This window comes from Catharus ustulatus, chromosome 16 (assembly GCF_009819885.2).
Source record: "Catharus ustulatus isolate bCatUst1 chromosome 16, bCatUst1.pri.v2, whole genome shotgun sequence".
In the NCBI taxonomy this organism is placed as follows: domain Eukaryota; kingdom Metazoa; phylum Chordata; class Aves; order Passeriformes; family Turdidae; genus Catharus; species Catharus ustulatus.
In genome coordinates this window covers 13,514,943-13,541,530 of record NC_046236.1, presented here as the reverse complement: position 1 = coordinate 13,541,530, position 26,588 = coordinate 13,514,943, and the positions used below count along the sequence as shown (strand labels likewise).

Below are 26,588 nucleotides of genomic sequence, written 5' to 3'. Positions count from 1 at the left end.
CCTGGAAGAAGCTCATCTGAATCTTCACATCCAAATTATGAAAACTCCAGATCTGTCAATTTTGGAATCTTTCAGTTAAGATGAACTCCTCCTGTTTTAAGGCTGTAAAATACCAGTGCAGGGCTTTCCCCATTCTCTTTCCCAATTTCCTTAATAGCCCTTTTTAAATCAATAAGCATCAAACCAAAGAATCAGTTTTTCTCTTTTTTATTATTATTATTATTATTTCTAGCAGACAATTTACATAAAATTCCCCTTTTAAGTTAGTGATTCATAACTTCCTGCAATAAACTACTTAAGGAGCAGCTTTGGTAAAGAATGGAATGAAACAACCAACCGAAAAAAAAAAAAAAGAACAATCACAGCTGATTTTGAAACCAACACAATTCACCAAATTTAGATTCAAAAGAAAATCTGCCAAGCTGTATTTTCTCAGTGTTTCCAAATATTTCACCTTCCTCCTCCTCCCTTTTCAGGTTTGTGCAGATGTGGGAGCTGCATTCTGTCAAGCAGTTTGTCCTGCTAGATCATGGAAATCCATCTTTACATGATTCGTAGCCCTTGGATGGAGGACTCTAAAGTCTTGAAGGAGAGAAAAAAAACATAATTACAATCTGCTGCTGTAGCTTGGGTTGAATAATTCATTGTAAATGCTAACAAAATCAAGTAAAAAACATGAATATTTGAAATCAGAAACAGCCATAGAATCCCAGAATGGTTTGGGTTGGAAGAGACCTTAAAGATCATCCAGTTCCAGCCCCTGCCATGGCCAGGGACACCTTCCACTGTCCCAGGCTGCTGCAAGTCCTGTCCAACCTGGCCTGGGACACCTCCAGGCATAGCCACAGCTTCTCTGGGCTACCTGTGCCTCACCACTTTCATAGGGAAGAATTTCTCCTGTAAGTAAAGGATTTCTTCCTAATGCAAGAGGCAGGGACCACAGCAGTCATTCCTTTCAAACTCAGGCATGTACAGGCTAATGATACAGACCTGAAACTGCACTAAAGCAGCTTAGAGAGCACCTCAACTTCTTGTTTGACTCCTGTCCCCACCAGAACACCCACAGTGTATTCTTTCCCTAAATCAGATCCCATATCCGTTTTGGGAAGACCAACAGGGACCTCTGTTGGCCAGGTTGAGCAAAGCAAGCATGGGCATTGATACAACCTTCTAGGATTTTCAATATTGTATTTTCCAGCTATTAGAGACAGCTTCTTACTAGTTGGGTAAGTTAATTCTGAGAGAACAGGACCATGTTGTGCAGCAGCACAATGAGGGACGGGAGAAGGAAGAGGCAGGGGTTGTGTTGTATGAATTGTTCAAGCTGAGGTTGGAGAGTGAAAGAATTACAGATTCCTACAGAGACATTAAGTAATTATTTTAAAAAAAAGTCTGTATTAGCACCATCTGCTTAACAAACTGCATCTGCATTTATGCAGATTCTTGGATCAGTTTTTTTATGGACTTCACTAATGGTTTTGGATATTCCAGTTTGGATTTCCTGCTGCTACTAAATCCTGGCTTGAGGCTCAGCCCTAGGAGTTGATACTAGAGATTAAAAAAATAAAAAACCCCACCTCCCCAGCTAGCTCACATAAACATGGTAGTGAAAGCACATTTTTACCTTAAAATCCCAGATGGTCATTGCTCCATCGATGCCGGTGGTGCAGAATTTCCGACAATCCCGTTTGTCTATCTCATAAATAGACACTTGGCTGCAAACAGAGAGTGAGAGCTCCAACACCCATTCCACAGAGCCAGAAAACTGGGAAATTTGGGTTGAATTCTACTCCTACTCTTTCAGATGGAGACATGACTATAACCAGAGCCTACACTAGATTCTTGGTAGAATGCCTCAGAGAAATAAGCCAAGAAAAAGATACTGAAAGCTCTTTAATGGCTTGGTGAGACTTAATGTTGAATAAAGAGAAATTGCTCTACATCCCCTGGGATAAAAATTTTTTTTTTAATGCAAAGATATTTTACCCAATTAACCTGAATGAATCCTTTTAATTAACAGAATGGTGGAATGGTTTGGGGTGGAAGAGACCTTAAAGCTCATCCAGTCCCACTCCTACACTTTCTACTACCCCAGGTTGCTCCAACCTGGCCTTGGAAGCTTCCAGGATGGAGCAGCCACAGCTTCTCTGGGCAACCTGTGTCAGGGCCTCCTCACCCTCACAGGGAAGGATTTTTCTGTATGTTTAAGCCAAATCTCCCTTCTTCCAGTCTGAAAACAGTGATACATAATAAATAAATACACATGGCAGTAACATCCAAAACAGGAAGCTTGGGATGTGAACTTCAGGTGGATTTTGCTGAGGGGATTTTGCACAGTGCTACCAGCCTCTTGAGAACTACCCACATATTTGATAAGATAAGCTGTGTCCAAGGTACACAACACATTAACCATGAGCATTGATGTCAATAATTAACCTCACCAGCACATAAATCCCAGAAACAGAGAGCTGCTAGAGAAAAACCACAAGGAAAAAGCGACACCAGCTCCACCCTTCTGAGGATTTGCAGAACAGCCTGGGAAATGCAGTGAGCAGGGAGAACACTGCCTGCCCTGCTGGCAGCAGGACACTCACGTTATACTGTTTTGGTGCAGGGTCTCCAGGGTGGTGTTACGATCCTCTGTGGTGGCTCTTTTATCCATGTTCCTGAAGCGCTCCATGGCTGAGATGTTGCGCTGGATGCTCTGTTTGGGAATGTCGAGTTTGGAAACGAAGCTCAGCAAGCCACGGTCGTCACAGTTGAAGAGCATCGGGCAGCAGTCGTGGCCCTGCAAGTAAAAACCCATCAGGAAATATCACATCAGCATTCCCACCCTGCCCTTCCACCATGCAAACCCTGACACCAGGGCACAGCTCGGTTATTATTATGTGCAAAACATGGGGTTTCCTCCCCCTCCAAAACACGACAAGGAGGAATAGCAAACACTTACAGCTGCCACCACGCTGTTCTCGGAGACAAAGGACACGCTCAGGAGTGGGAGGAACTCTGTTTTCAGCTGTGAAACCCTGAGCACAAGGACAATTGTTAGAGGGATTCAGTGAAACCGCTCGTTTTCGGCTCTAACAAAAAATAGGCACCGTTCCCACACAAGGATGGTTGGAAAAGTCAGGGTGGCTTGGTTGTCCTGTGGTGACAACAGAGGGTTGGAATTTGTAATGAAAAGTTACAGCCTAATGAAAGTGTGCTGGAGGATTTATGACAAAATCAAGTATTCCAGGTGAAAGGCTAATGTTGACCAAATTGTGTGTAAACAGGGCCAAGAGCTTAAAAGGAATACCCCCAAAAATGTCTGGATTGATGAAGATATTAATTTCATTTGAATATTAAAAACACTTCAAGTTTTGATGCTTGACATCTGGGGAAAAAACCTTAATGTTCATTTGCCATTTAATGACAAAGATAATTTTTAAACACTTCATAATGAATGGTATTCCCTGCCAGGTACTTGTGCAACTATTCAAAATGAATCCCAGCAATGCCTGGATCACCTCAGAGACTTCTGCCACCAAAACATATGGAGAATCTCATCCTTCCTGGTTGGAATGCCAAGGACACTGCAAAGTTATGCAGATCAAGAGGAGGAGCAGAAGGAGCAATTGTTAGTAAAGTATTTTGTTGGATTGGAAGTTGAAACCTTGCATCAGCATCATCTTAAGGACAGAGGTTGGAATTAATATTTCATGGACAACTTATCTTCCAGATCCTGGTTGGGGATGGGGTCTTAGTTATGGAGTAAGCATGTTTCTGGATTTTCTTTGAGTTGGGAATATTGTTTGGAGTATTTTGGACTCCAAATATTGTTTTGGAAAAGGAAATATTGTTTCCCTGGTTACTCAGTGGAACATACCTTTTTTTTCCCAAATGCCTATTTTTTCCCCAAAAATAAATGTGCTATACCCTCACCAAAGGATTCTTACCAAGAATTTAAATTACACAATCTAAAATTCACAGAAACAACCTTATTTATAAAATATTTATACAAGCCTCGAAGAGACTCCTGGAACCTACAGTAAAACAGCAACACAGCTTGCGAGCCCAACATTCCACCCAGAATCATGTCATCATTAAGGTTGGAAAAGACCTTTTAGGATCATCAAGGGGATACTCAAATCATGGTTTTGGAGGCAAGGGGATACTCACATCATGTTTTTGGAGGCATCAGCCACTGACACGGTGCTGTCATGGCTGACCCAGGCCAGGCGGTTGCCGCTGGCGGAGAAGCTGACGCTGTGCACCCACCCTCCGCTGCCTGCGCCCCCAAACTCTGACATCAGCTGCCCAAAAGGCATCTTGGAGCCCCAGGGTGTGCTGGCTGGCTTTTCATCCACTTCCTTAATGTAAGCAGAGAACACCCTGCAAATAAAAAGATTTTGGTGTGAACAAAGAGAGGACAAAGCTCCTGGGAGCGTGTTTCGTGTTGGAAGTTGAGATGTGTCGCGGTTCTCCCAAAATAAAATATTTTGGTGTTTTTAAACAAGCCTGGAAGCAGCAGTGTGCAGGGAGAAAGCAGCACTACAAAGGGTGTAAAGCACACAGGTTTCTCATAAATGCTGTTCTTGTAGCCCTCTCCCTTTTTTCCAGAAGATGGCACAAAAATACACGTTGTCAGTGCATTTTTTCCCCGTGCCAAGATTTCCCTTTCATCCTTTTGCAGTGCTAACAGCTCTCCTGAGTCAATCCTTCAGCTAGAGAAAACCCAGGAATGGCACTGTATAATTAGAAGCTAATACAAACACCTACAAAATTACCCACTTTTTAAGAACATTCCTGTTTTAGCAGGATTTCAAAGAAAGAAATGTGATGTTCTAATGCCACCAAAAGAGCTCTGAGCCACCTTCTTCCGGCTCATTATTGCAAAAATGCCTTGAAAACCTGAAATACTGCAATGTTTTCATAGGTTTTTTTTATCTCCCAGCACTACAATTTTCAAGATATGTTTAAATAGAAAGCCTCCCCCTTTCCTCAAATTCCTTCTGCATGATTCAGACATGCCACAGTATGGTGTTCTTGACTGTTACCATGGAATTTAATGGGACGTCACAACCATAGGATTTGAGTCCATTGAACAGGAGGGGCAAGGCAGCTACACCATGCTACTACCAGAGGGAAAAAAAATCAGTATAAATGAAAAACTGTGATCAAATATTCATGGTTGCAGTCACAAACAAAGAGGAATTATTTTATAGTGAGTTTAAGGAAATGTAGCTCCCCCTTCCCTGTTTTTTATATCTTTTGTATGTGTGGGGTAAGCGCTTCCAAAGGTATCTATACTCAGCTTATTTCAATAAAGCTGCTCATTTGGAATGAGAAGGGTTTAACTGCAGCTATATTAGGTACAGATTTTCAGGGAATTAAGTATGGATATATATTTGGCTCTATCAGTTTAAATAGAATCTAATGATAATCCTTTAAAAAACCGATTTTTATAGAGCCACCTAAAAGGATGGTCCCTTAATGTATGGAAGTAGGACAAGATGTTTAAAGCAACAGCCTTTGACACAAGGCAGGAAAATCACACCTAAGTAGGGAAGACCTTGAATTTAACTGTTAGTTAAAAATATAAGAAGTCTTTTAACCTTATTAAAGTCTCCCTGTCTTTTAAAACCAAAATCACCTCAGCTTAAATCCCCAACCTTCAAAGAATGATGGGAAATTGCTTTCATTCCCTCAGCAAGAACATCAAATCATACTAATGTGATATATATATACATACATATTTCAGATAAATATAAGAGAAGCTCATTTATCTTGGCCAAGCACCAAAAAACTCTGCTGAATACTCAGCAATTTGCAGCCTCCTGCTCTCCATTCCTTCCCCAAAATGTTTCCCACTTAGCTGCTTATTATGTGGCAGTGGCTCTGGCAGATGTTTCCTAATTTCCATCAGAACAGGTTCACACTACAGGTATCTTTATTTTTTTTAATATGGAACTGAAGGGAGAACTGGAATTCTAGAGATCTGTACTCATCATTTACAAAAGAGATTTGGGGAAGAAACAGAATCCTAGAATCCCAGAATGGTTTGGGTTGGACACACACATGCACACAAATTTCAGGTGACTTTTGTCAAAGTCCTGAGGTCCTTTATGAAACCAAAATTTTTAAAATTCCACATATGAAAAGTAGCTGCTTCTGTTTCACATCACTTGTTTTGTGACAGGAAGTGAATACATTCAGTTTATCTAATTACAACTGGAAATAAAGCAGGAAAGGAGAAACAACTCTCCCCTCTCTTTCCCAGCTTCCATTTAACATTTCTCCTTACATGAAAAGCCTTCAAAGGATGGGGTTTAGATGCAAGGGTTTCATTCTGAAATAAGGAATATAATACCCAGTCCCACCTCCCCCTCCCACTCCTCCTTAGTCATTTTTAGTACACACTTTGAAGCTTAAAAATTACCCTATTACATAAAGAATTTAAGAAAAGAAGCTTTCATTATCATTCAAGGTACAAGTGATTAAGTCAATGTGGATTCAAGTCAGGCCTTGCAGACTTCCCTGCAGTGACCCCAATCACTCAGCACAGAGCAGTTTGCAGGGCCCATCCCTCACCCTGTAATTTCACAATCAGCTGCAAAGTCTCTCCCATCCATCTCTCAGCCAATCTGCCTTTAACAGCCTTTTTTTTTTTATGGTCTTAAAAAAAAAATCTCTAAATCTCTTCTATTGTGTGGAGTTGCAGGTGGATCAATTCCTTGACTCTGCTCCCCACAGGCAAAGGGGAGGAAACAAGGAAACTCAGGTAACAAAAAGATGGGATAACATCTTTGGAAATGGCCAGTTACTTTGAATTTTGGAACTGCACCATTAGGATATTGCTTTTTAAACTCTTAACTAGCAGTGTTGGTATTCTACAAAATGACACCTGTTAATCCAACTTCAGCCTAATGACCAGCTCACAGCCTCTGTGACCAATTCCCCAAATTCAGGTGTGTCCCTCAGCACATCCATGCTGCCTGTCCAAAGTCAGGACACAGCAGCACCAAAGCCAATGTTTGTCAAACTGGATATTTTATTTTGGTACCAACAACAGTACACAATGAGCCACCTTTTATTCTAATAGCAAGTGCAAACACCTGATCAACATGCTCAAGCTACTGATTTGATCCAGTAACCCAACCTGTAGATAGAGGTTTTAGTTTCTCACCTGCACTTGAAGTCACAGGATCCTGCAGCCAGCAGGACATTGTTGGGGTGCCAGTCCAGGCTCAGGACAGTGGAACGAATGGGCTTTTTAATGTGTTTGCTCACCCACCTAAAATAAAACCAAACCAAAATAAGCCATAAAATTTACATTAATACATTTTACCTGATTCCCACAAATCCATTAAGCACTCCTCAAAAAGATCACTCCTTGTCAGTGACTAAACACATCAGTTTTGGAAAAAAAATTCATGTCCAAATCTTTCACATTCTCTTGTGCAATCTGGGAACTTTATGGTTAGCTTAATTAAACTTTCAAATATTATGAACAAACTCATTAAATATGTATCTCCTCAGCTAAGTCCTATTCCCCTTCAAACTAATTTTTATAATGGAACTCCTGATGTGAATTCTGCACAGGAATTGCCAGGTCTCTTCCCCCAGTGAACACTGAGCTAATCAGCTCTGTTCCCATGGATCACCAAGGACAAGTCCTTCTCCAGTCCTACCAACAAGTTTTATAGTCACATCTCTTGCCTATTGACTTTTCTACTGTTTAAAAATACAATAACTATAAAACACCACAAAAAAATGGGGGGACTGCCAATGACCCAACCAGTGCATTCATCTCAATTATCTGCAGTGCAGTGCAAAGTGGTCCTGCTGCTGAATGCATCAATAGTGGCCTAAATATGTCTCAGCAGATTTGGTTTATCTGAACTATTTATGAACTAGTAATGAAATCTATTATTCACTTGATGGCCTTTGAGATGATGGTGCTTTTTCTTTGATTTTACTTCCATCAGGCACAAGTTTTAAGGCTCACAATTTACAAATTACATTTCTTTAGCATATGGAGTCTTGATTCTTTTACAGACAAATGAGGCAGAGAAAAAATATTGGTAAGTGAACATGCTGGAAAGCATAAAAGTTCAAAACATCTTTAAAATGTATTCTGCAGATGGTGTCGTTGTTTTTCATCTCCACATGGCAGACTGCACACAGGACACCTGTGTTTTTGTGCCTGTTTATGCAACTCAAAGTAAGAGATATTTCACACACTAATTTCAGCTACAGATGAGACAGCACATGTAGCTCCAACAGCTATCAAGGGAGAAGATCAGAAGCACTAAGTTTAGATGCTAAAATGAGAAAAAATGTTAATGGTGGAAATATCTTTGTGATATTCCTATGTGAAATCTGTAAATTGTGATAGAAGTACATGACAAAATGCAGAAGAGGTTGATAACAAGCTCAAACATCTTCTAACATCACCCTGGAGATGTGACACTCAAACCTTCAATGACAAAAAATTGTCCATGGAAGAAAGACTCGAGTGAAGACTTCTTAATTCATTCTGGCACAAAAAAGGGGAAGGAAATATTTCTCTTTTTTCAACCATATAGTTGTAGTAATGAAAGCTTTACTCTGCAGAAATTCTTGCACTTTTAGAAAAGCAACATATGTTTATGGCAGTCAGGCAGAACACATCCATACCAACTTGTACTGTGTGAAAATAGGCAAAGTCAAAGGCCTTTACAGCAGAGTGAAGAAGAGAGAAAACCTTTTTCCCCAAACATTGAAGTCCACAGAAGAACTGATGAGGCTCTACATTTTCTGTGAGTAAAACACTAAACAGCTTCAGCTTTCCCATGCAAACCTTAAAGATACAAAACCAGCTCACCAGTCATTTTCAGACTCAAAGTAGCACACAGATATGAGTCGAGCTCCACTTCCCACAGCGAATTTGTTCTCCAAGGGAGACCACTTGACGAAGGTGGCGGCGCGGTTGATGCGGAGGATGACGAGGGTGGGTTTCCACACGCCGTCCTTCTGGCTCCACACGTAGGCGTTGCGGTCGGCGCCGCACGTCACGATGCGGTCGCTTTTGGGAGCCCAGTCGATACCTGCAAGTGAGGAGTTCACAGGAATTCATTTTCCCCTCGTGCTGTTTGCTTTAAAAAGTAAAACAGAGATCACCTCACAGCACTCTGTTACAGGAAAGCACCTTAGAGATCATCCGGTTTCAGCTCTGCCAACTCCCATTCGCTATCCCAGGCTGCTCCAAGCCCTGTCCAGCCTGGCCTTGGACACTTCCAGGGATCCAGGATCATCACCCTCACAACTCTGCTAACTCCCAGGCTGCTCCAAGCCCTGTCCAGCCTGGCCTTGGACACTTTCAGGGATTCAGGATCTAAGCCAGGACCTCACCACCCTCACAAGGAAGAATTTTGCCATGTATCTAACCTAAACTTCCCCTCTGCCATTCCTCCTTGCCCTGTCACTGCAGTTCCTAACAACTGATCACCAAGACAGTCATTACTGTTATGTCATTCTCCTTCATCCCTTATTCTGCAGGAGCTATTTCAAGCTGTTAGGGATACTTGTTTCTCCCTCTAGCTTTAACCAAAAGTGCAGATTCCAAATTCCCAGATCCCAGGGATTTGCTCCGAGGGCTGGCCAACAGGTGGAGCTCTGCAGAGCGGCCACGGCCTGTCCACCAGCACCCTCCAAACCTCTGACTTCTGCAAGATCCCTCTCAACAGCTGAAACTCAGCAATTCTAAAACTGCACAACCTCTAACAACATTTTGTGCTTGCAGCCAGACTGCAGCCATGATCTAAAGTTTAGATAACAGGGCTTTTTGGTTAGACATTATCAATTTTTATGCACTGACACAATCCTTACATTTTTCCATGCCCATTTAAGCAGTGCCACAAGAAAGGTTTACCAATAAAAAAATGACAAATTCAAAGAATAAAATAAAACCTTTGATAAGGTTGCCATTGCTTCTTTACCCTCCAAGGCAATGAAGGATTTTCCCAACTGGAAAGTCTTATGGGAACATTATTTTTCATCTTTTCTCTAGCATCCTTTGGGATGCAGTCCTCAACTCTCCTGCCACAAATATTACATCAGGTTTTCCATTATTACATTCAGCATTAAAAACATCTCTTAAGCTCACAAACTGAAAGTGGGATAAAAGCATAATTTGTACTAATGTTACCATATTATTAATACATTGTTTACTTCAAGATAGGTTAAAAAGTAAAGAGCTTGGTAGTCTGAAACTACAGTTACAGTTCTAGCACTGCCTTTGAAAGAGGGACCATCCTCCCTCTCTTTCCTTCTCCTGCTCACCACCTCCTCTCACCAGCCCTGGTGCTGTTCTGACTTATGCCAAGTTCAGATTTTTAGCTTAGCAGAAAACCAAGCCAAGAGAGTGAAGAAAGCTCTTCCTGTGAGTGAGCAGACACAGCTGACCACAAACCTGAGTCAAGGGAAGGACCTTGTCCCCTGTGATCAGGAGCTGACTCACTCCTGTCAGGGTTACAAGCAGTTTGATCAGTGGATCTCCTGTGTGTAAGCACAGCTCAACTCCACTCTTTACAGCCACCACTTTGTATTCCAAAGGTACACACTGTGCAGGAAAGCAGGGAGAGCTCTTCTCCCAAGTCATGAATATTTGGCTTCTAACACTAACAGGTACAAGTAAAATGTCTTGGGGGGACAGAGTTCATTTGGAAATGCAGCCCAAGTGACTCTTCATAAAGAAGCACATACAGTTGTGCTCTGGGACAGCAAGAATTGGAAAAATTGAATAAAGATCCTGCAGAATGCTGTTGGACAGATACTTCTGCCCATTAGTGAGGTGAGAACAGAATTTGCTGCTTTGGGCAAGTGATTGTATAAATTATTTTCATTTCCTTAAGAGAATAAAGCCCTTTTAAAAATATCACCATGGAAAAAAAATCTTGTAATATAAAAGACTGCCACAGGACAACCACATTTTTTTAAATAACACCTTGTGACTCAACATGGCAGCTCCTGTTAATTTTCATTGTGGATGTATACAGATACACTGAGCCTGAAATCAATGTGCTCACTGATGGTCCAAGTCCAGGACTGACCACTTCAAATGTTTACACAGTCCTAAAAAAGGCTATTTATTGTTGTTGGAAACACAAAGCAATGCTACAGTCGTATACTTGATGAAATTTTAGTACTAGCACTTGAAAAGGAGCAGCATGCATCACTGTGACACAAGCAGATTACTTCAGTAGACTGAGAATGTGTTCTCATTATGTCATTAGGGATGAAAAATAAGCCAGAGATAAGAACAAATGGCTCAGTAACTCCACTGAAATGTCTGGAAATAAGATAGGGCTTTTCTTCCTAACATTCACTGCATGCAGTTCAGAAAACTGCTGCAAGGCTCTCTCTAAGTGGGAATGCCAACCTATAAAAAGATCTATTTACTCAACACTTGCAGATTTCCTGCTCAGAATCTCAACTGGGGAAAACAGGAGGGGCTGGAAAACTTCATGTCTGGCTCAGCCCAATCTCACCTGTAATGTGTCCATTGTGTTCCTTCAGCTCATGAGCCTTCACCCACTGGTTCCCACTCTTCTTGTAGATGTGCACTTCATGGTTGTTAGGGCTAATGGCAATCTCTTGAAAGAAGAAATAAAACAATCCAGTTGTACAGAAGGCTTTTTAATAGCAAATGCTGTATTTGGAAAGATTTTTCCCACCTAAAACCTCTACTCACAACTTTGAGAGGGTTACATGGGCTTTGTAAATGAAGGGCCAAAATCCCTGGAAAATCTCCAATAATTATGGACAGAGAATCATGGAATGGTTTGGGTGGGAAGGCATCTTAAAGATCATCCAGTTCCATCCTCTGCCATGGGCAGGGACACCTTCCACTGTCCCAGGTTGCTCCAAGCCCCGTCCAGCCTGGCCTTGGACACTTCCAGGGATGCAGGGGCAGCCACAGCTTCTCTGGGTAACCTGTGCCAGGGCCTCCCCACCCTCACAGGGAGGAATTTCTTCCCAAAATCCCATCTAACCCTGCCCTCTGTCAGGTTGATATTGGTGCTCATATCATGGTCACTCTGCACAGGAACACAACAATCCACATTATACAGAAAACTTGGCCAAGAGGCAAAGCTTTGTGGAACACCAGCAAGACTCAATTACCTCCCATGCCAGAGTTCCAACAACAGGTTTAGAAAAGCTCAGATTTGGAAGACATGAGCTTTTTGGATCATAAACAGAACATTTAACAGGTAGAACTATGTATCTGATCACCCCTTCCATAAATGTGACCCAGAACATCACAAGATCATAAACTGAGAGCAGAAAGAAAACAGCAATAAAATAAAAATAAAAATAAAAATAAAAATGAATGAATTCCTTACGAGTCCGGTCTCTGTTCCAGGCATGGCAGGTGATTGGCTCCAGCAGGAACTGGTGCAGAGACATTCCGAGCTAAGGAGATTCCTATGTTGTAAAAAGTGAAAAGGCTGAAAGGTGTAAAATTGAAAATAAACCGCTTCAAAATCACAGAATTAATAAAACAAAGTTAACCTTCAACATTTACCATCTTTCAGTGCAGTGTTACAATTTATTTACAGATCACAATTTAATAAATATGATAAGGCTGCTGAAGAGCTGCCTGTGTCACACCCCCAGATATTTTCAGCAGGATGATGGATTTTCATTGTCCTGCTCATGCCAGCTCATTGCAGTTGCCCTAAAAGCCAGATACACTTGTTTCTTTGTGTATCATCACAGACAAGACAGCAGGTCCTCAAGGAATCTAATAAACCTATTAATTTTACTATGGAAATAGAATAATTAGAAAAATTAATATCTGGGACATAGCTCAGTGAACTGGTTCTAAAGCCTGACTTGTATCCAGGCTCAAAGGCAGCACTACAACAAAATCTTTTTTTCAGGAAGCCAAACTGATGTGTAACTGTGATCTGCTGATATATTATTTGATAAAACCCTTTATATGCATCCTAGGGAAAAATTACTAAGATTAGTAATTAACTAATTAGCAATTTCATCAAATTAATTCCAGCATTGAACTGTTCAATAATCAGGTTCTGCCCCATGAAATTCAAATACTAAAACAAGTTGAATGGTTGTAGTTTGTGAGTATTTTGTTTAAAAAAAGGCAAAATACCTACTTTTTAAACTAATGGCTACTACAAGAGACAGTGCTGAAAATCTGCAATTGGAGGCAAATCCATCAGCAGACACAAAGTTGTTTAAAATGTTTTTATTTCATTATCTCCCATCCATTTATGCTGCCTTTGGTTAATACAGGACATGGAAGAGTGTATTTTTGAAATTTAAATATTTTAGACATCCAAATATTTTAAGTATTAAAATACAATATTCTATGTGCTGTATTAACCAGAGCAGCATGAATGGATGGAGGATAACACCACAAAAACCCAAGGTCACCTGTAATAATAAAAATGTGCACAGCTCAATAGAACCAACTTGGATTTGTCAATTCCTTTTGTATGTGCCACTAATTTCCACAGCAATTCATCACTGCCTGATGGATCAAAGCATTTTTACCCCCACATATCCATCTTAAAAGAACTATCTCCCTGATGTCATTCCAAGACATCCACACCCATCAGAGCCTGGAATTACAACATACCCAAGTATGGCCATGTTAGCAGAGGGTGGAGACTTCAGGACAAGGTAGGAATTTGGAAGCAAACAGGAAATGAATGGTAATCCAACAGAAACTTAGGAGTGAAAGAAGGATGAGAATGCTCTTACAGAGCCCCAGGAATGACTACCACACTACCAAACACCTTGGAAGTGCTGGATCTTGGAGCAGAGGTGAGATAGTATTTCACCAATGCAAGTAATTGGAGAGGTATTTTATTTTATTTAGTATTTTGTTTAAGGAAATTGAGCACTGTTATTCTAAAAACATGCAAATTATGCGTGCATTTCAAATGTACTTGAAACACAGCTTCTAACAATTTGAGCTTTTAGTCCATCTCACAATTTTAACCAGCATGATTTTCATGGTTCTTACAAAAATCACATTCTACCAACCAACTGAAGTATTAAATACACACAGTCCTAGGCAGAATAATTAATTATTTTTTGTTAATGTGAAAATGTTGCCATAATCTGGGTTAACTCTGCCCTTGGACACCCATCACTTGAGAACCCACGTGTGAACATAAGCAAAACACAACTGCAAAGTGCTTTTTCCAGGATCTTGCTTCAGCTCCTGCCAACGTTCAGTAGCAGCACATTTCCATATACAGAAAAAGTTCAAGAGCTGTTCCACCACCAAGGAATGCTCAGCCTTTGCTACTCTTTCCGAAATAAAATGTAAAAATATCCACACTCCTCTCCCCAAGGAATGCAGCTATTTTGAAGTACTTTCTAATACAACTGTAGTATTTTATTCACAGATTGGCATTACATATAAAATATGGTCTGACCCTGCCTCCTAGCTCAGTTATTTTTACTTTGTTGTTCCCAAAACTAACCCAAAGTTGTATGGTCCATCCCTTCCCATTGATTGAGTTGCTTGAGCTCCATAACTGGCTGCAAGTGACCTTTTTTCATTTTGGTTTGGTTACAAACCCATAAAACACAACAATGATGACAACCTCAAAAAGCAGTGCTATTTCTGTCTCCTGATAGGTACAGTGATATTTTTCTTTGGGAAGACAAATCTTAAAGAAGTTTTCCAGATATATTTATTCCTTAGTAATACACAGACAAAATCCAACTCACATTTCACTGAGAAAAATGCTGCTGGCTTTATGATTCTTCACAAATTAACAACCTCAATGCCTTCCTTCCATCCAACCTCAGAATCTCACATGGGGAAGATGCTGCTATGACTTTGTTACCAAGCACTTAATGCAGCCCTCCCTGAGATTTAATTCAAATGGAAAGCAACTGATTTTCAACAAAATATTTTAAAACGGAGGAAAAAAAATCTTGCACGTTCGAAGAGGAGTTCTTTCAGTACAAGGCCTGAAAGGATCGAGGTTGGGATGTCAGTTCCCAGTGGGGTGAGAAATACGTGGTGAGAGCCCATCCCTGAACAAACAACAGCCTGGATAGGGACTCAGAATGGAGATGGAAGGTGTGTGACAGCGAGAAAAGGATCTTTGGAATCCTTGCCTGTTCTCGGAGCACCTACACAATTCCCGAACACCTGCGATGAAGGACAGCCCCAGCACTGTCACTCCCTCCCGAGCCACCCAGCGCGGATTTCCCAGGGGGGTCACTCCTGACACAAGACACCATTAACAGGATAAAACCTGGGGATGGGCACGGATTGCGGGCTGCGGCCCTGCCAACACAGGGGCACGGCCGTGAGGGGCACAGCGGGGAAAACTGGGGTGCACAGCGAGGAAAATGGGGAGCACCTCCACAACCCCGCCTCTCCGGCCCCTCAGGGCGCAGCGCCCATCGCCTCACCCTCAGCAGGGCGTCCCCTCAGCGCAGCGATGCTGCGGTGCCTCCCCCTGCCCTCCCCTCACACCGGCGGGGCCACATCGCTCACTGCTCACCGCTGCCGTGGCCGGGACTCACCTGAGGCGGCGGGGGCGGAGCGGGACTCGCGGACTCTGGGCAGTCAACGCGACTCCGCTCCGGCGGCGGCAGAGGCCGAGCGGGCCCGGCTCGGACACGGGCGGCAGGAAACGCGCACGGCGCCTGCGCGGCCTGGCCCTCACAAAGGGCGGAGCGGCGCCTGCGCGGCCCCTCAGGGCGGGGCGGCCCCTGCGAGCGGAGCTGGCGAGGTGAGGAGAGGGATTTAAAGTCATAAAATGGTATTGTCAGTGCAGCCCCTGTGCTGCTGTGAGCCCTCAGCCGCATCGCCCGGCCGCCTTTGAAATGCCTGCAGTGGTGAGTCCACCACGTAGCTGGAGCTGGTCCAATGTCTGAGCACACAAACAGTGAAAAAAAAAGATTTATAACGTGTAACGTGACTCTGAAGTGTCTCAAGGCCATTTCCTTCAGTCAGGCACAGTGGAAGAGGCTGGATCCCATCTCAATACATTCTCCTTTTAGATCTACTACTGTAGGCAGCCGGGAGGACAAAGAAAAAAAAAAAATAAAAGGAAGGTATTTCCCCCTTTCCCGGTTATTTTTGTGAGGAGAAAAAACAAAGGTGTGATTATTTATTGTTCCCAAAATACAAAGATGCCACAGTGCTGCACACGTATATGAAATTAGGTACCAACAATCCTACAGAATACACCACAGAGTCTGTACTGCAGGTGAGGTATCACCGGTGTAATGGAGATAATTCCATAAATATGAGAGCAAATAATCCACACTGAGTCTCCTCAGGACTAACCAAACCCAGTTCCCTCAGCCATGGCTCATAAGGTTTTCCAAACCTTTCATGAACCTTTTGCCCTCCTCTGGACACGCTGCAGCACCTCAATGTCATTTTTGAAATGAGGGACCCAAATCTGCACACAGCACTCACGGTGTGGTGTCACCAATGCTGAGTACAGGGGACAATCACTGCCCTGGTCCTGCTGGCCACACTGTCCCTGATACAGGGAAAGGTGGCACTGGAGGGGACAGGGCTGCTCTGGAGCCAGGCTGGGACAGCTGGGGATGTTCAGCCTGGAGAAGGGAAGATCCAGGCAGACACATTAGAGCCCCTTCCAGGGCATAAAAGGGCTCCAAAACAGCTGGAGAGGAGCTTTGGACAAGGACCTGGAGGAAAAGGGCAAGTGGGAATGGCTTCAAACTGCCAGAGAGCAGGGTTAGATGAGATATTGGAGAGAAATTCTTCCCTGTGAGGGTGGGGAGGCCCTGGCACAGGTTGCCCAGAGAAGCTGTGGCTGCCCCTTCATCCCTGGAAGTGTCCAAGGCCAGGCTGGATGGGGCTTGGAGCAACCTGGGCTAGTGGAAGGTGTCCCTGCCCATGTCAGAGGATGGAACTGGATGATCTTTAAGAAACCTTCCAACCAAAACCATTCCATGATGCTGTGATTGAGGGTTGGAATATCAAAAATAAGTTCACAAGCAATAATTTGCCCTGCTCTTAATCCTCTTGAGGAATTGCCTCCTCTTTGGGGGTCTCATTGTTTGTCTCCTTCAAACTTGTGAGATTTTGTGAGCTCAAGTACAACAACAATGAACAAAAAAGTCTGGGAGAATGGGGACAGATAAGTGACTCTCTGATATACTGAGAAGCAATAGAGTAGTGAGTTTAATTTTGACTCTAAGAGAAAATAAACAATTTATAAGCATCTCAAAGGAAAAAAAGAGGTGAATGCTGGCCAGTATGGCTTTGTCAGGAATGAATTGAGCCAATCTAATTTCCTCTTCTGGCAGCATAACAAGGATTGCAGATAAGGGCAAAGCAATGTATGTCATATATCTTGATTTTTAGTAGAGTTTCTGACACTGGCTTGCAGGATATTCTAATAATAAACTGGGAAACCAGTCTAGATGATACTGCTCTAAAGGAGTTGCAAAACTGGTTGAGGGAAGAAGTACTTAATATCAGTGCTTGTACAGAATTACCTGTGCATTACTCACCTGTGATGCAATAATGCAATTACTGCATCTGAAGCTGAGATCAGGTTCAGAATAAACACAGTGGCAGAACCAGGATTTAAAATGGGAGCTCTGTGGTAAAAATGGGATGTGGTTGAGCAGCAGGTGCACTGCTGTTCACTTCAACACCATCAGCTTCAGATTTACACTACTGGGAATAAGGCTGTGCTGCAGGGGAGGGTGGAGGGTCAAAAGCTGAACAGGAACAAAAAATATCTTTTTGCAGATGAGCTGAACACCACACAGGCCCACGTGGGTAAGAACATCCAAATAGCACACACAGAGGAATCCTAAAGCTGCTTTAAATGAGCATTAGAGTCCTGTGCACCAGAGAAATGTGGATGATTTGGAGAAAAAGGTGGCAGTAATGATCAGGGTCTGTGAACACATAACTTCAGCTGAGCCTGTTGAGAGCACAGAAAACTGAGGGAAGATGTGTGCAGTCTTTGAATAGATGAAAGGCTGCTGCTCTGAGGAAAGGAACAATTTGTTCTCTTATGTCCACAGGGTAGGGTGAGAAGTCATAAGCTAAGATTACAACAAGGCAGATCTGGGTACAAAATTGCCAGCCACTACTTTGAAGTAGTGAAGCCCTGTGTTAGGAACTGATTTGACAGGATGTAGGGCTGTTCTGAGAAGTTTTTAGGAATGGATCTGAAATATTTGTCAGGATGGCAAAAGGGCAATGCAAGGTCTTGTGTTCAGGTGAGAGGTGATGGCCTCTGTCAGTGGTCCTGTGGCTCTGTGGCTGTGAGATGTGGAATCAGTGCAGCCCTCATTGATTTCACAACAAAACTGCCTCAGCTGCAGGGATTAAAGACATGCAACTAGGCCGAGTAGAGTTATGTAACAGCAACAAAATTACATTTTAAGTACGGTTTTATGTTTACAAAATGACTTTCACCAGATGGAGGGAGGGCATCTAAATGAGGAGCTGTGCAGAGGTTTTAAGCATTAAAAGCTAAGACCCTGTGTCCAATGAAACTTCCCCAAGAATTTTCCACCACTGCTCCTGCTCTAGTGCTGATACAATTGCACTGTGCTAATCCAGGAATGATGTTTTGGAGATTAAAGCCTCACAAGCAAGGCTGAACTGATTTTAGTGAAAGTGGTTTAGATGCAATCTGACCTTAAGGTATATATGAAAAAAGATTAAAGCTGGGACATCCTCATCCAGCTACAGGGTAGCAGCTATTCAAAAAGAGACCTTCTGGAAGCAGGCTGTTAGATACACAAACAGGTACTTGGTGATGAGAAATCATGCTTTGAGTGCATTCTAGGTGTGCATTGTCACAGGAGCTGTTTTTGCCTCTCAGCTCATTTGAATTTGCTCTTTCTGTGCTCTCTACCCTCCTGTAGTGATGCCTCACATCTTGAGTTTGAGCAGAATATGATGTTCTACCTTCTCACTGTGAAAAAGACAAGTTTTTCCCCATACAATAAACCTTAATTAGACTATGAATAAAGGCTATTGATGAGAGGAATTATTTGCATGACCTGGATCCTTGACTTGAAAAATCTTAAATCTCTGTTAGCACAGATCCTTCACATAGTGTTGGAGGTGTTCCATCATTCCAGGGATGTATTATTTGCAAGATTTTGAGTCTGACACACGGGTAATTCTTTTGTCTGCAGATTCTTTCACTTTTTCTGTCTTGCATTCTTTTAAAAAAGGATTTAGCCTTTACTGTGCATCCATTTGGGGAGTAGAAGGATGCTTCTCCTTTTCCCTTTCTGTTTTACCATTAGTGAAAACATCTGTACTATCCATTAGCTGTTCCAGGAGCACCTCTGTGCCTAGAGAGACTTGTGGAATATCTCTGTTTCCTTTTGCAGGGAACTGCATGAGTCAGCTGGTGTTGAGAACACACCTATGTTTTCCTCATCTCCATCCCACACCCTTTTCTGCTCCAATAAATTCATGGCAGGTGGATTCAAACACGCAAGCTCCAGCTTCCCTGAGCACAGAGGAAGAGGATTGAGGCCTTGGATAACCTCCCAGGAAGGAAAGGCTGAGACACAGTGGAAGTTTGTTCAGTGGAGCCATCCCATCTTTCTCTCTCCTCCACATCTTCCACTTTGTGTATGGACTCCCTTTAATTGGCCAGGCTCTGTTCCTGTGCCAGAAATGGTTTGATTTAGCCAGAGAAATCTTTGCTCTGGGAAAAAGTGACCTGGAACTTGTCTGATATTCGTGCACAGTGACATCAAGGTGAGGAGAACAGGCATGACCCTGAAGAGTGGTAGTTAATAATTATTTTATAAATTGTGTGCTCATGCCTGTCATATCAGAGACTGTGATTGAAAGCAGGAAATGGCTGCACAGAAGGCAGAGGAGAGCAATCCTTTGTAGAGAGTGATGCACACATTCCAGTGACTGTCTCAAAAGGTGCATCCAAGTCTACAAAGGTCCACATGTCTATGGATGCTGTCAGGGAATGTGTTCTTCCTGCAGCACGTGTTTTGGAGAGGGAAAACTCCCCTGGTGTGATCACAGAACACATCAAGCTGGAAGGGACCTGTAAGAACCATCCAATCAAACTCCCAGGTGATGGAACAGTGAGCTCTGCAGCCTCCTCATTTACAGTTTATTCTGCATCTGTCCCATCTGCTTGGTTTTACAGCCATTTTTTGTGGAAGACCAGCTCCTTTGGAGACCTCTTGTTGTTCTGCAGAATTTTTGGTCTCCACACAGTGTTTCTGTTTGCAGTTCCTTCATGTGAAGAGGAGCAGAAGCACAATTGATGTGTCATTTTGAGGGTCAGATACAGGACAGTGGTACCTACCCCAGGAATTTGAAGTTGTTTGTGCTTCAGAGTTTTGTTGCAGTTGAAAAATGAAAGTCATGCTGCTGATGACAGCACACCTTCCAAATTCTCCTTTGTGGGTGTAGTTCAGTTGCTGAGACCAGTGGCTTGTTACTGCTGCATTCAGGCACCATAAAGATTCTGATGGATGAGTTCTGCAAGGGGTGCAAAGTGCTGAAATTCCCTTGTGCTCCAGTGGGTTCAGAGTATCCCACATGCAGCTTTTCTGCCTAGCCTGGATTTCCTTGAATTAGTGCATTCCCTTTGGGACATATGGGTTGTTAAATGAAAATGTTCCTTTTCAGGTATTTGTGCTGAATGTGGAAGCTCAGGTGGAGGAAAGAGTTTAATAGCTGCTCTGTTGAAATAATCTTTTTAATATATTTGTACATGTTTTTCTTACCCTGGAGTTTCATACTGGTGGTTTTTTTCCCCCTCCTCTCAGGGCTAACCCTTCTGCCTATTCCATCTTGACTTACAGGTCTTTTATTGCAATTTAATAGTTGTTCTTAATCTTTTCCAGGTGCACATAATGATCCTGCTCTTGACACAGATCTTTTGCCACACAGGAAGCCTGTGAGGAAAGTATGAAACAGATTGGGAGCACAGCTATTTATACAGATCATGGAAAGCTAGGATATGTAGATTTGAAATGTGTGTTACTTTCTGAGAAACTTTGCCATATCTTTAATTTCATTGTGTATCACAGGCTGCCTTTCTCAAGGCTGGATCCAGAGTTCCCTGAAATCATTGGAAGTAATCCCTGACATTTTGGATGACTCTAGATCAGACCATAAACCAGGTGATGGGGTGCTTGTTTTGAACCATTGGACTAGTTAAATGTTATCCCCACCTGTTATTAAATCAGAAGTTTTGATTCTAATGACACTTCAGGCTTTTATTTCCAGTGGAAAGAGGGTGGCTGAGTGTGTGCTGTAGGTGGGGGGTGAAGACATTGTCTGAGCATGCAGAAAGCACAAAGGTGGCAGAAGGCTCAGTGTCAGTCTGGGAGGAAATGCTGTGCATTAAATCCCCAGCTAGCTGTGATATTTGGGAAGTGCCAGTTGTCAGCACAGTGCCAAAGGAGCAATCTGCTCAGTGCTGGCAGCTCTGCTCCCCTCTGCCAATTCCAAATGCCACTGAGTCGCTGGAGAGGGAACCCAGCCTACTCTTTGTTGGAGGGCTGATAGGTGTGAGGAGTGGAGTTGTGTAATAAGTGAAAGAAAGGACAAATCAAGAGGAAATGGAGGAATTCCTCAGGGTGCCATCTGTGATGCAGATTACCAGGGAGGCAGAGTGAAAGTGAATTTCTTCTTTTGTGGATTAATTCTGCCAGGCTGCAATCAGTGAGCTAACATGCATCCTGCCTTTCAGGATCATGAAAAACAGAGCAAGTGCTGACATCTATTATTAACACTGCTTTCAAATCAGCACTGGAGGGAAATAATGGAATGTATACCTGAAAGTTTCCAGCTACCACCATAAAGGGCAGAAAGGTGGGGAGGTGACTTCCATCAGCCACAGCTTTCTTTGCTCCCTCATCACCTCCTCGGTGGTCGCTGATGATTTCCTCGTGCTCGTTAGCAAAGTGTTGAAGGTCAGGCCCCAGCTTTCATTTAATAGTAAACAAACTGATTTTAGAGGGCAGAAAGAAGTCTTAGAGACCCAAAACATCATCCTTATCTGCTCCTCTCTTCAATTCAGCTGCCAGAGATGATTTGTGAATGATGCAATGATACACCTCTGAGGCAGAAACAGACCCTGTTGTTTACCAAGGCCTGAAATCCGCATCCATTTTTCTGAATTTCTGCTGGATTTGAGTTTATATACCAATATTATTTATTTCAAAGCTCTGCTGCAGTAGCAGCAGCTGGCTTTAGACCTGACTGAAGCTGTATTTGATTGCTTTCTCAACAAACATAGTCTCTGCTTCACAGTTTATGATATGGATGTGTCTTTCTATCTCATGGAAAATATGAGCCCCACAGCTCATTTAGTGCTTACTGTTTACTGATATGAATCATTGGAGGACTGTTGTTGTTGCTGCTGTAAAAATAATAATAATAATGATAATAAAAACACTCTATGGAAGGAGAGTTCCAAAGGCTTTAATAGAAAAATGGCATTCTAGTAACAAAGGCTGCTCTTCAGCAAAACAACATCATGTAAATGTGCCACAGTGTTCCACAATGCTGCACAGCTTCAGTGCTATGTGGGTTTTATACAACAAATAAGTTTTAAACCCCCAATTTAGTATGGAGATAGCAGCTCACCTGCTTAAAATGTATCTTTTATTATAGGTCAATTGGAGGGGAATGTATTGGTTGTATTTTTTATCCTGTTTGAATAAAAGCCACATTTACAACTCAGTTTTTATAAGCAATGTCCCATAATTGCTGCTGAGAAGTGCTTCTTGGGTTATCAGTCCTTTCCAGAAGTCACACTCTTCTCCTTGGAAATGTTATCATGGGTGGTCTTGATGGAAAAGTGCTGCAGACTCTAATGGTGGATGCTAAAGTGGCTTCATAAATCTGTGCACAAGCTGAAGTGGCAGGTATGTTATTTCATTCTGCACTCTGTAATGCAAGGAGGCTTCAAATTTCACTACAATGGATCTCACTGGGGGGCTGCAGTCCATGGGAGAAATCTGAGCACCATGGAAACAACTGTAAAACTCTGGTTTCAGTGGAGGCAGAATTTTATGCTGTCCATTTCAGGGTGGCTTTTCCCTCAGCAGGGTCTTAACTGTTCCACCAAACTTGTTAAAAGTCTCTTCTTAAGCCTTGCTAGGAGTAAAGCTGGAGCAAAGACAGAGCTTTTGTGAAAATCTTGCTATGAGTGTAATATTTTTAAAAACAGAGCTATCAGTTATCAGACTGATAGTTATCAGACTTGCCTTATAGACCACTGATATTTATCCATTATTTACCTAATCCTGCATTTCTTACCCAGAGTTAAGAGTTAATGTTAAACCACACACACACAAACTCTCTGATGAGGTAGCTGTTGCATGAATAGTTTTATTTTCTCTGTGCCTGGACACTGAGTTCATCATGCCTTTTCCATGACCTCTGCCTGCTCCTAGAGTTTTCCAGAGTGCTCAGTGCCCTCCAGGTCAGCCTGCACTTCTTCAGTTCTCTCTGAGGTGGGGAGAGGGAGCATTTACAGCTCCTGCAGCTCCTCATGCTGGGAGCATCCTCATCCCTTTGGGTCCAAAGGTCCTGAAAGCAGGTGAAAGATTAATGTAAATAATGAAGGGAGAGGATGCTGAAAGTTTTAGGAGGTCTCTCTGCAAAGCTCTTTAAGGTGATGCCAGAAATTTTTTTTTTAAAAAGCAAATCTTAAAACCAAACTCCATGAAAACCCCAGCTCTCTCAGTACATGTTTTTCTCTCATTGTCACCACACTGACTTTAAGAGAATTGTTTCTGATTGAGGCTGATGTAACTGAGCACAAGTTGAGTTTGAGTCTGTGTGTGTGTATAGGGAGATAGAGTCTTTGTTGTTAGTCTTTAAGTTACTAGAATTGGATTTTTGGCAGCAATTGTATCACTTTATTCCAACAAAAAGACAGCTTTTTCCTAATTTGCTTACTTAGTTTTATTTTAGCAATGAAGAGCTGAAGAAGTCTCTAGTTTTACATCTCTCTTAGTTTCCAGTCCAGTTCTTGGCTATCCAAACTGCAATCACAACTTCTCTTAAACACAGAACTTTTTTGGTTTAAATTACATGTAAATAGTTCTTGGTTTTTCAGTTTGACAAAAACTGATAGTAATGCTTGTCTTGTATAAGATTTGTTGAAACTGCTGCAGATTGAAATTGGTGTGAGTGGGAGAACCAGGGCTTTTGAATGTAAATTCTCAGTGTGTTCAAGATTTCTGTCTAAACAAGAGCACATAATCTACTGCTTTGTTGCTTAAGTATAAAATATAACTGGAATTATTTTCCAGGAGCTGCATCCAGCCCCTCCAGTTTACCTGGCCATGCTGTTGCAGTTTGTTCAGGTCAGGACAAGCTCACTGTTGTTCCTGCTAGCACAATCCAGCTGCATTTCCATTCTGCTCAGGTCAGTGTCCATCATTTCCAGGCAGAGATCTTCAGCACTCCCCTTCAGTCTCCAGACTCTCCTGCAGAGACTCAATTGCATGCTGGTGAGTGTTTCTGTGGACTCCAGTGAAGCATATGGTACAGCAGTCTGTTATCTTGAGTGTGATCCAGCCCTTGTATCAAATTATTGCCCACCAAGTAATAAAAATATAGCAGCTTTTCAAATCTGTTAAAAGTGAGATACCCGGACTTTGTACTGAGCCATTCACAAATACCTTCTTTTAAAACAGGAGAGTTTTCAAGAGGTCATCTTAAAAATGTACTGCTTAAAATCTGGATCACCTCCTGCCTCACCAGTCCCACTTAATGTGAGACCAGACTGCATTTAACTTCCAATAACACAGACTGTAACCTCCAGACAATCTGCTCCAAGCAGCAATTTCCCTTAACGATTATCAAACTTTCCCTAATGTCTAACTCAAAACCTCCATGCTGCAGCCTTATTCTGTACATAATGTCATTATGGTTATACATACAAAATCCATCCAGTTACACATACCAAATCCATCTGGTGGGATGTGGGCAGCAGGCTCCAGGCTGGCAGGAATCTCTCACATCTGCAGCATTGATACCTCCAAGGAAGACTCTGCTTCCTCCAGTGCCACCTGCAGTTCGTCCTTCTCATTCTCCAGCCTCAGCCTTTGCAGCTCCTGACTGTTCTTCCCTCCCTTCCTCTGATTGATTAGATCCTTCATTTCCTCTAGGGAAGAAAACAGATATTTCATGTGATAGGTTTATTTCAGGACTGTGAGTTTTACTGAGTGCACCAGACAGATCCTTTGACTGGAAATAGCATGAAATGGTTTCACTCACTTTATGTCACCTGCCCTTTTCTTTCATTGCTAAATATTATCCTGGATTTCTGAATGAGCCCTGCTGTTCACAGAGGTGGAAGAATGAAGCTCACTAAATAAAGAGGATTTTTTCCCAGTTTTCATCCAGCCTTCCCCTTTCCCCCTTTCAGATGGTTGCTTTCACAAAATGGGAACAGGACACCACATCACCTCCCTGCAGCAGAGAGGGGCTCTCTGCCAGCTGATGGAGGCTGGAGCAAAGGGCTGGGGGGAGAGCCCAGGAAATGCTGATTGTGTGCCAGAGTGTCCATCACTGTTTTCTCTTGGCCACCAGCACAGCAGACTGTGGCATCTTCTGAATGTTTACAATCTTCCAGCCTGCTGTAAGAGATCAATTTCTGTAATTTACAGAAGTGTAAAAAAAAAAAAGAGGGGAGGGGGAGTGAACTGGTATCACTGAGGAGCCAGCAGGGAGAAGGGATGCAAAGAGGGAGGTTGAGAGGAGTCTGAGTGACTTGCTCTGAACTGATTGCTGGAGATGCTGAATCCTCTCCACAGAGGTTAAAGGGAATCTCATCTGCCCAGGGTAAAGCTGGCTGTTGTTACAGCCCCCCAAGTGAATTGCTCAGAATTACAGGATGCTGGTAGCCAGAACTGGCACTGCAGCCTCTTTTATAGCACCAAATTAATGTCCTCAAAGTCTGAAAGCACTGCTAGGAATAAGGAAAGTGGAATTGGTGCTGGAAGACACCCCAAGAGATCATTCAGTAGAAATCATGGAGCTTATGATGTGCAGAATTTTTATACATCAAACCAGTACTTAACCTTAATGGCCTTGTTCTCTTTCTTCATAAATTCCAGGGGCTCCAAGGATTCTTTATGGGCAGCCATAAGCTCTACATTTTCAGTTGTGTACATTCCTTCTGTGAATTCACTTCAACCTGCAGCTCTTTGCCCTTTTTTGCCATTCCTTTAGCATCTTACCAAAGGCTCTGTGCATCTTGTGCAGAGCAGCACAAGCAGAATTGGCCTGGAAAAATAAAGCCAAGCATTCACTGGACACAAGTTTTCTTCACACTTCACTTCTCTGCATGTCCTGCCAGGCAGTCACAGTTAAATTGGCAGTCATTCTAGAGGCTGGCAGCATTTCTCTTGGTCACTCTGAATGGATGATTAAAATGTTTATGAGGCTGTCTTTCCTCACCATTAGGAATTTAACAAGATCACCCAGTTCCCATCAGTGTGATAGTCATCCTTGCTCCTGTGGTTATAATGATGCTGCTGTGGAGCAAATGTTTTCCACTTCAGATGTTCCTTGTGCAGATGTGCTGTTGGTAATTGCCTGG

At 42.6% G+C, this 26,588-nt stretch overlaps 1 protein-coding gene and 1 long non-coding RNA gene across 3 annotated transcripts; both read right to left on the bottom strand.

Moving 5' to 3' along the window:
- Positions 1–191: 191 nt before the first annotated feature.
- On the bottom strand, positions 192–15,674 carry ARPC1A (actin related protein 2/3 complex subunit 1A). Of its 2 annotated transcripts, none has more exons than XM_033074417.2 (10): positions 15,547–15,674; positions 12,369–12,473; positions 11,514–11,618; positions 8,849–9,071; positions 7,169–7,276; positions 4,162–4,374; positions 2,951–3,026; positions 2,595–2,788; positions 1,625–1,715; positions 192–582 (listed from the first exon to the last, which is right to left on the bottom strand). In XM_033074417.2, exons 2-10 carry the CDS (start codon positions 12,430–12,432, stop codon positions 544–546), a joined length of 1,113 nt encoding a protein of 370 aa, XP_032930308.1. In that variant the 5' UTR covers positions 12,433–12,473; positions 15,547–15,674; the 3' UTR covers positions 192–543. The 2 variants fall into 2 exon arrangements, with proteins under 2 accessions (XP_032930308.1, XP_032930307.1); XM_033074416.2 differs by having other exon boundaries at positions 12,369–12,450.
- A 6,809-nt stretch (positions 15,675–22,483) lies between these two features.
- On the bottom strand, positions 22,484–25,280 carry LOC117003968. Its single transcript, XR_004419567.1, has 3 exons — positions 24,948–25,280; positions 24,319–24,468; positions 22,484–23,140 (listed from the first exon to the last, which is right to left on the bottom strand). It is a non-coding gene; the product is annotated as an uncharacterized LOC117003968 (long non-coding RNA).
- Between the last annotated feature and the right edge of the window lie 1,308 nt (positions 25,281–26,588).

Bases quoted from the DNA above. Each gene is read 5' to 3' on its own strand.
- ARPC1A (XM_033074417.2), bottom strand. From the start codon at position 12,432: ATGTCTCTGCACCAGTTCCTGCTGGAGCCAATCACCTGCCATGCCTGG. The intron at 7,277-8,848 runs GTGAGCTGGTTT...GTTTTATTTTAG, and splicing joins TTTGAGTCTGAAAATGACTG to GTGGGTGAGCAAACACATTA. The intron at 2,789-2,950 runs GTAAGTGTTTGC...TTTTACTTGCAG, and splicing joins AGAACAGCGTGGTGGCAGCT to GGCCACGACTGCTGCCCGAT.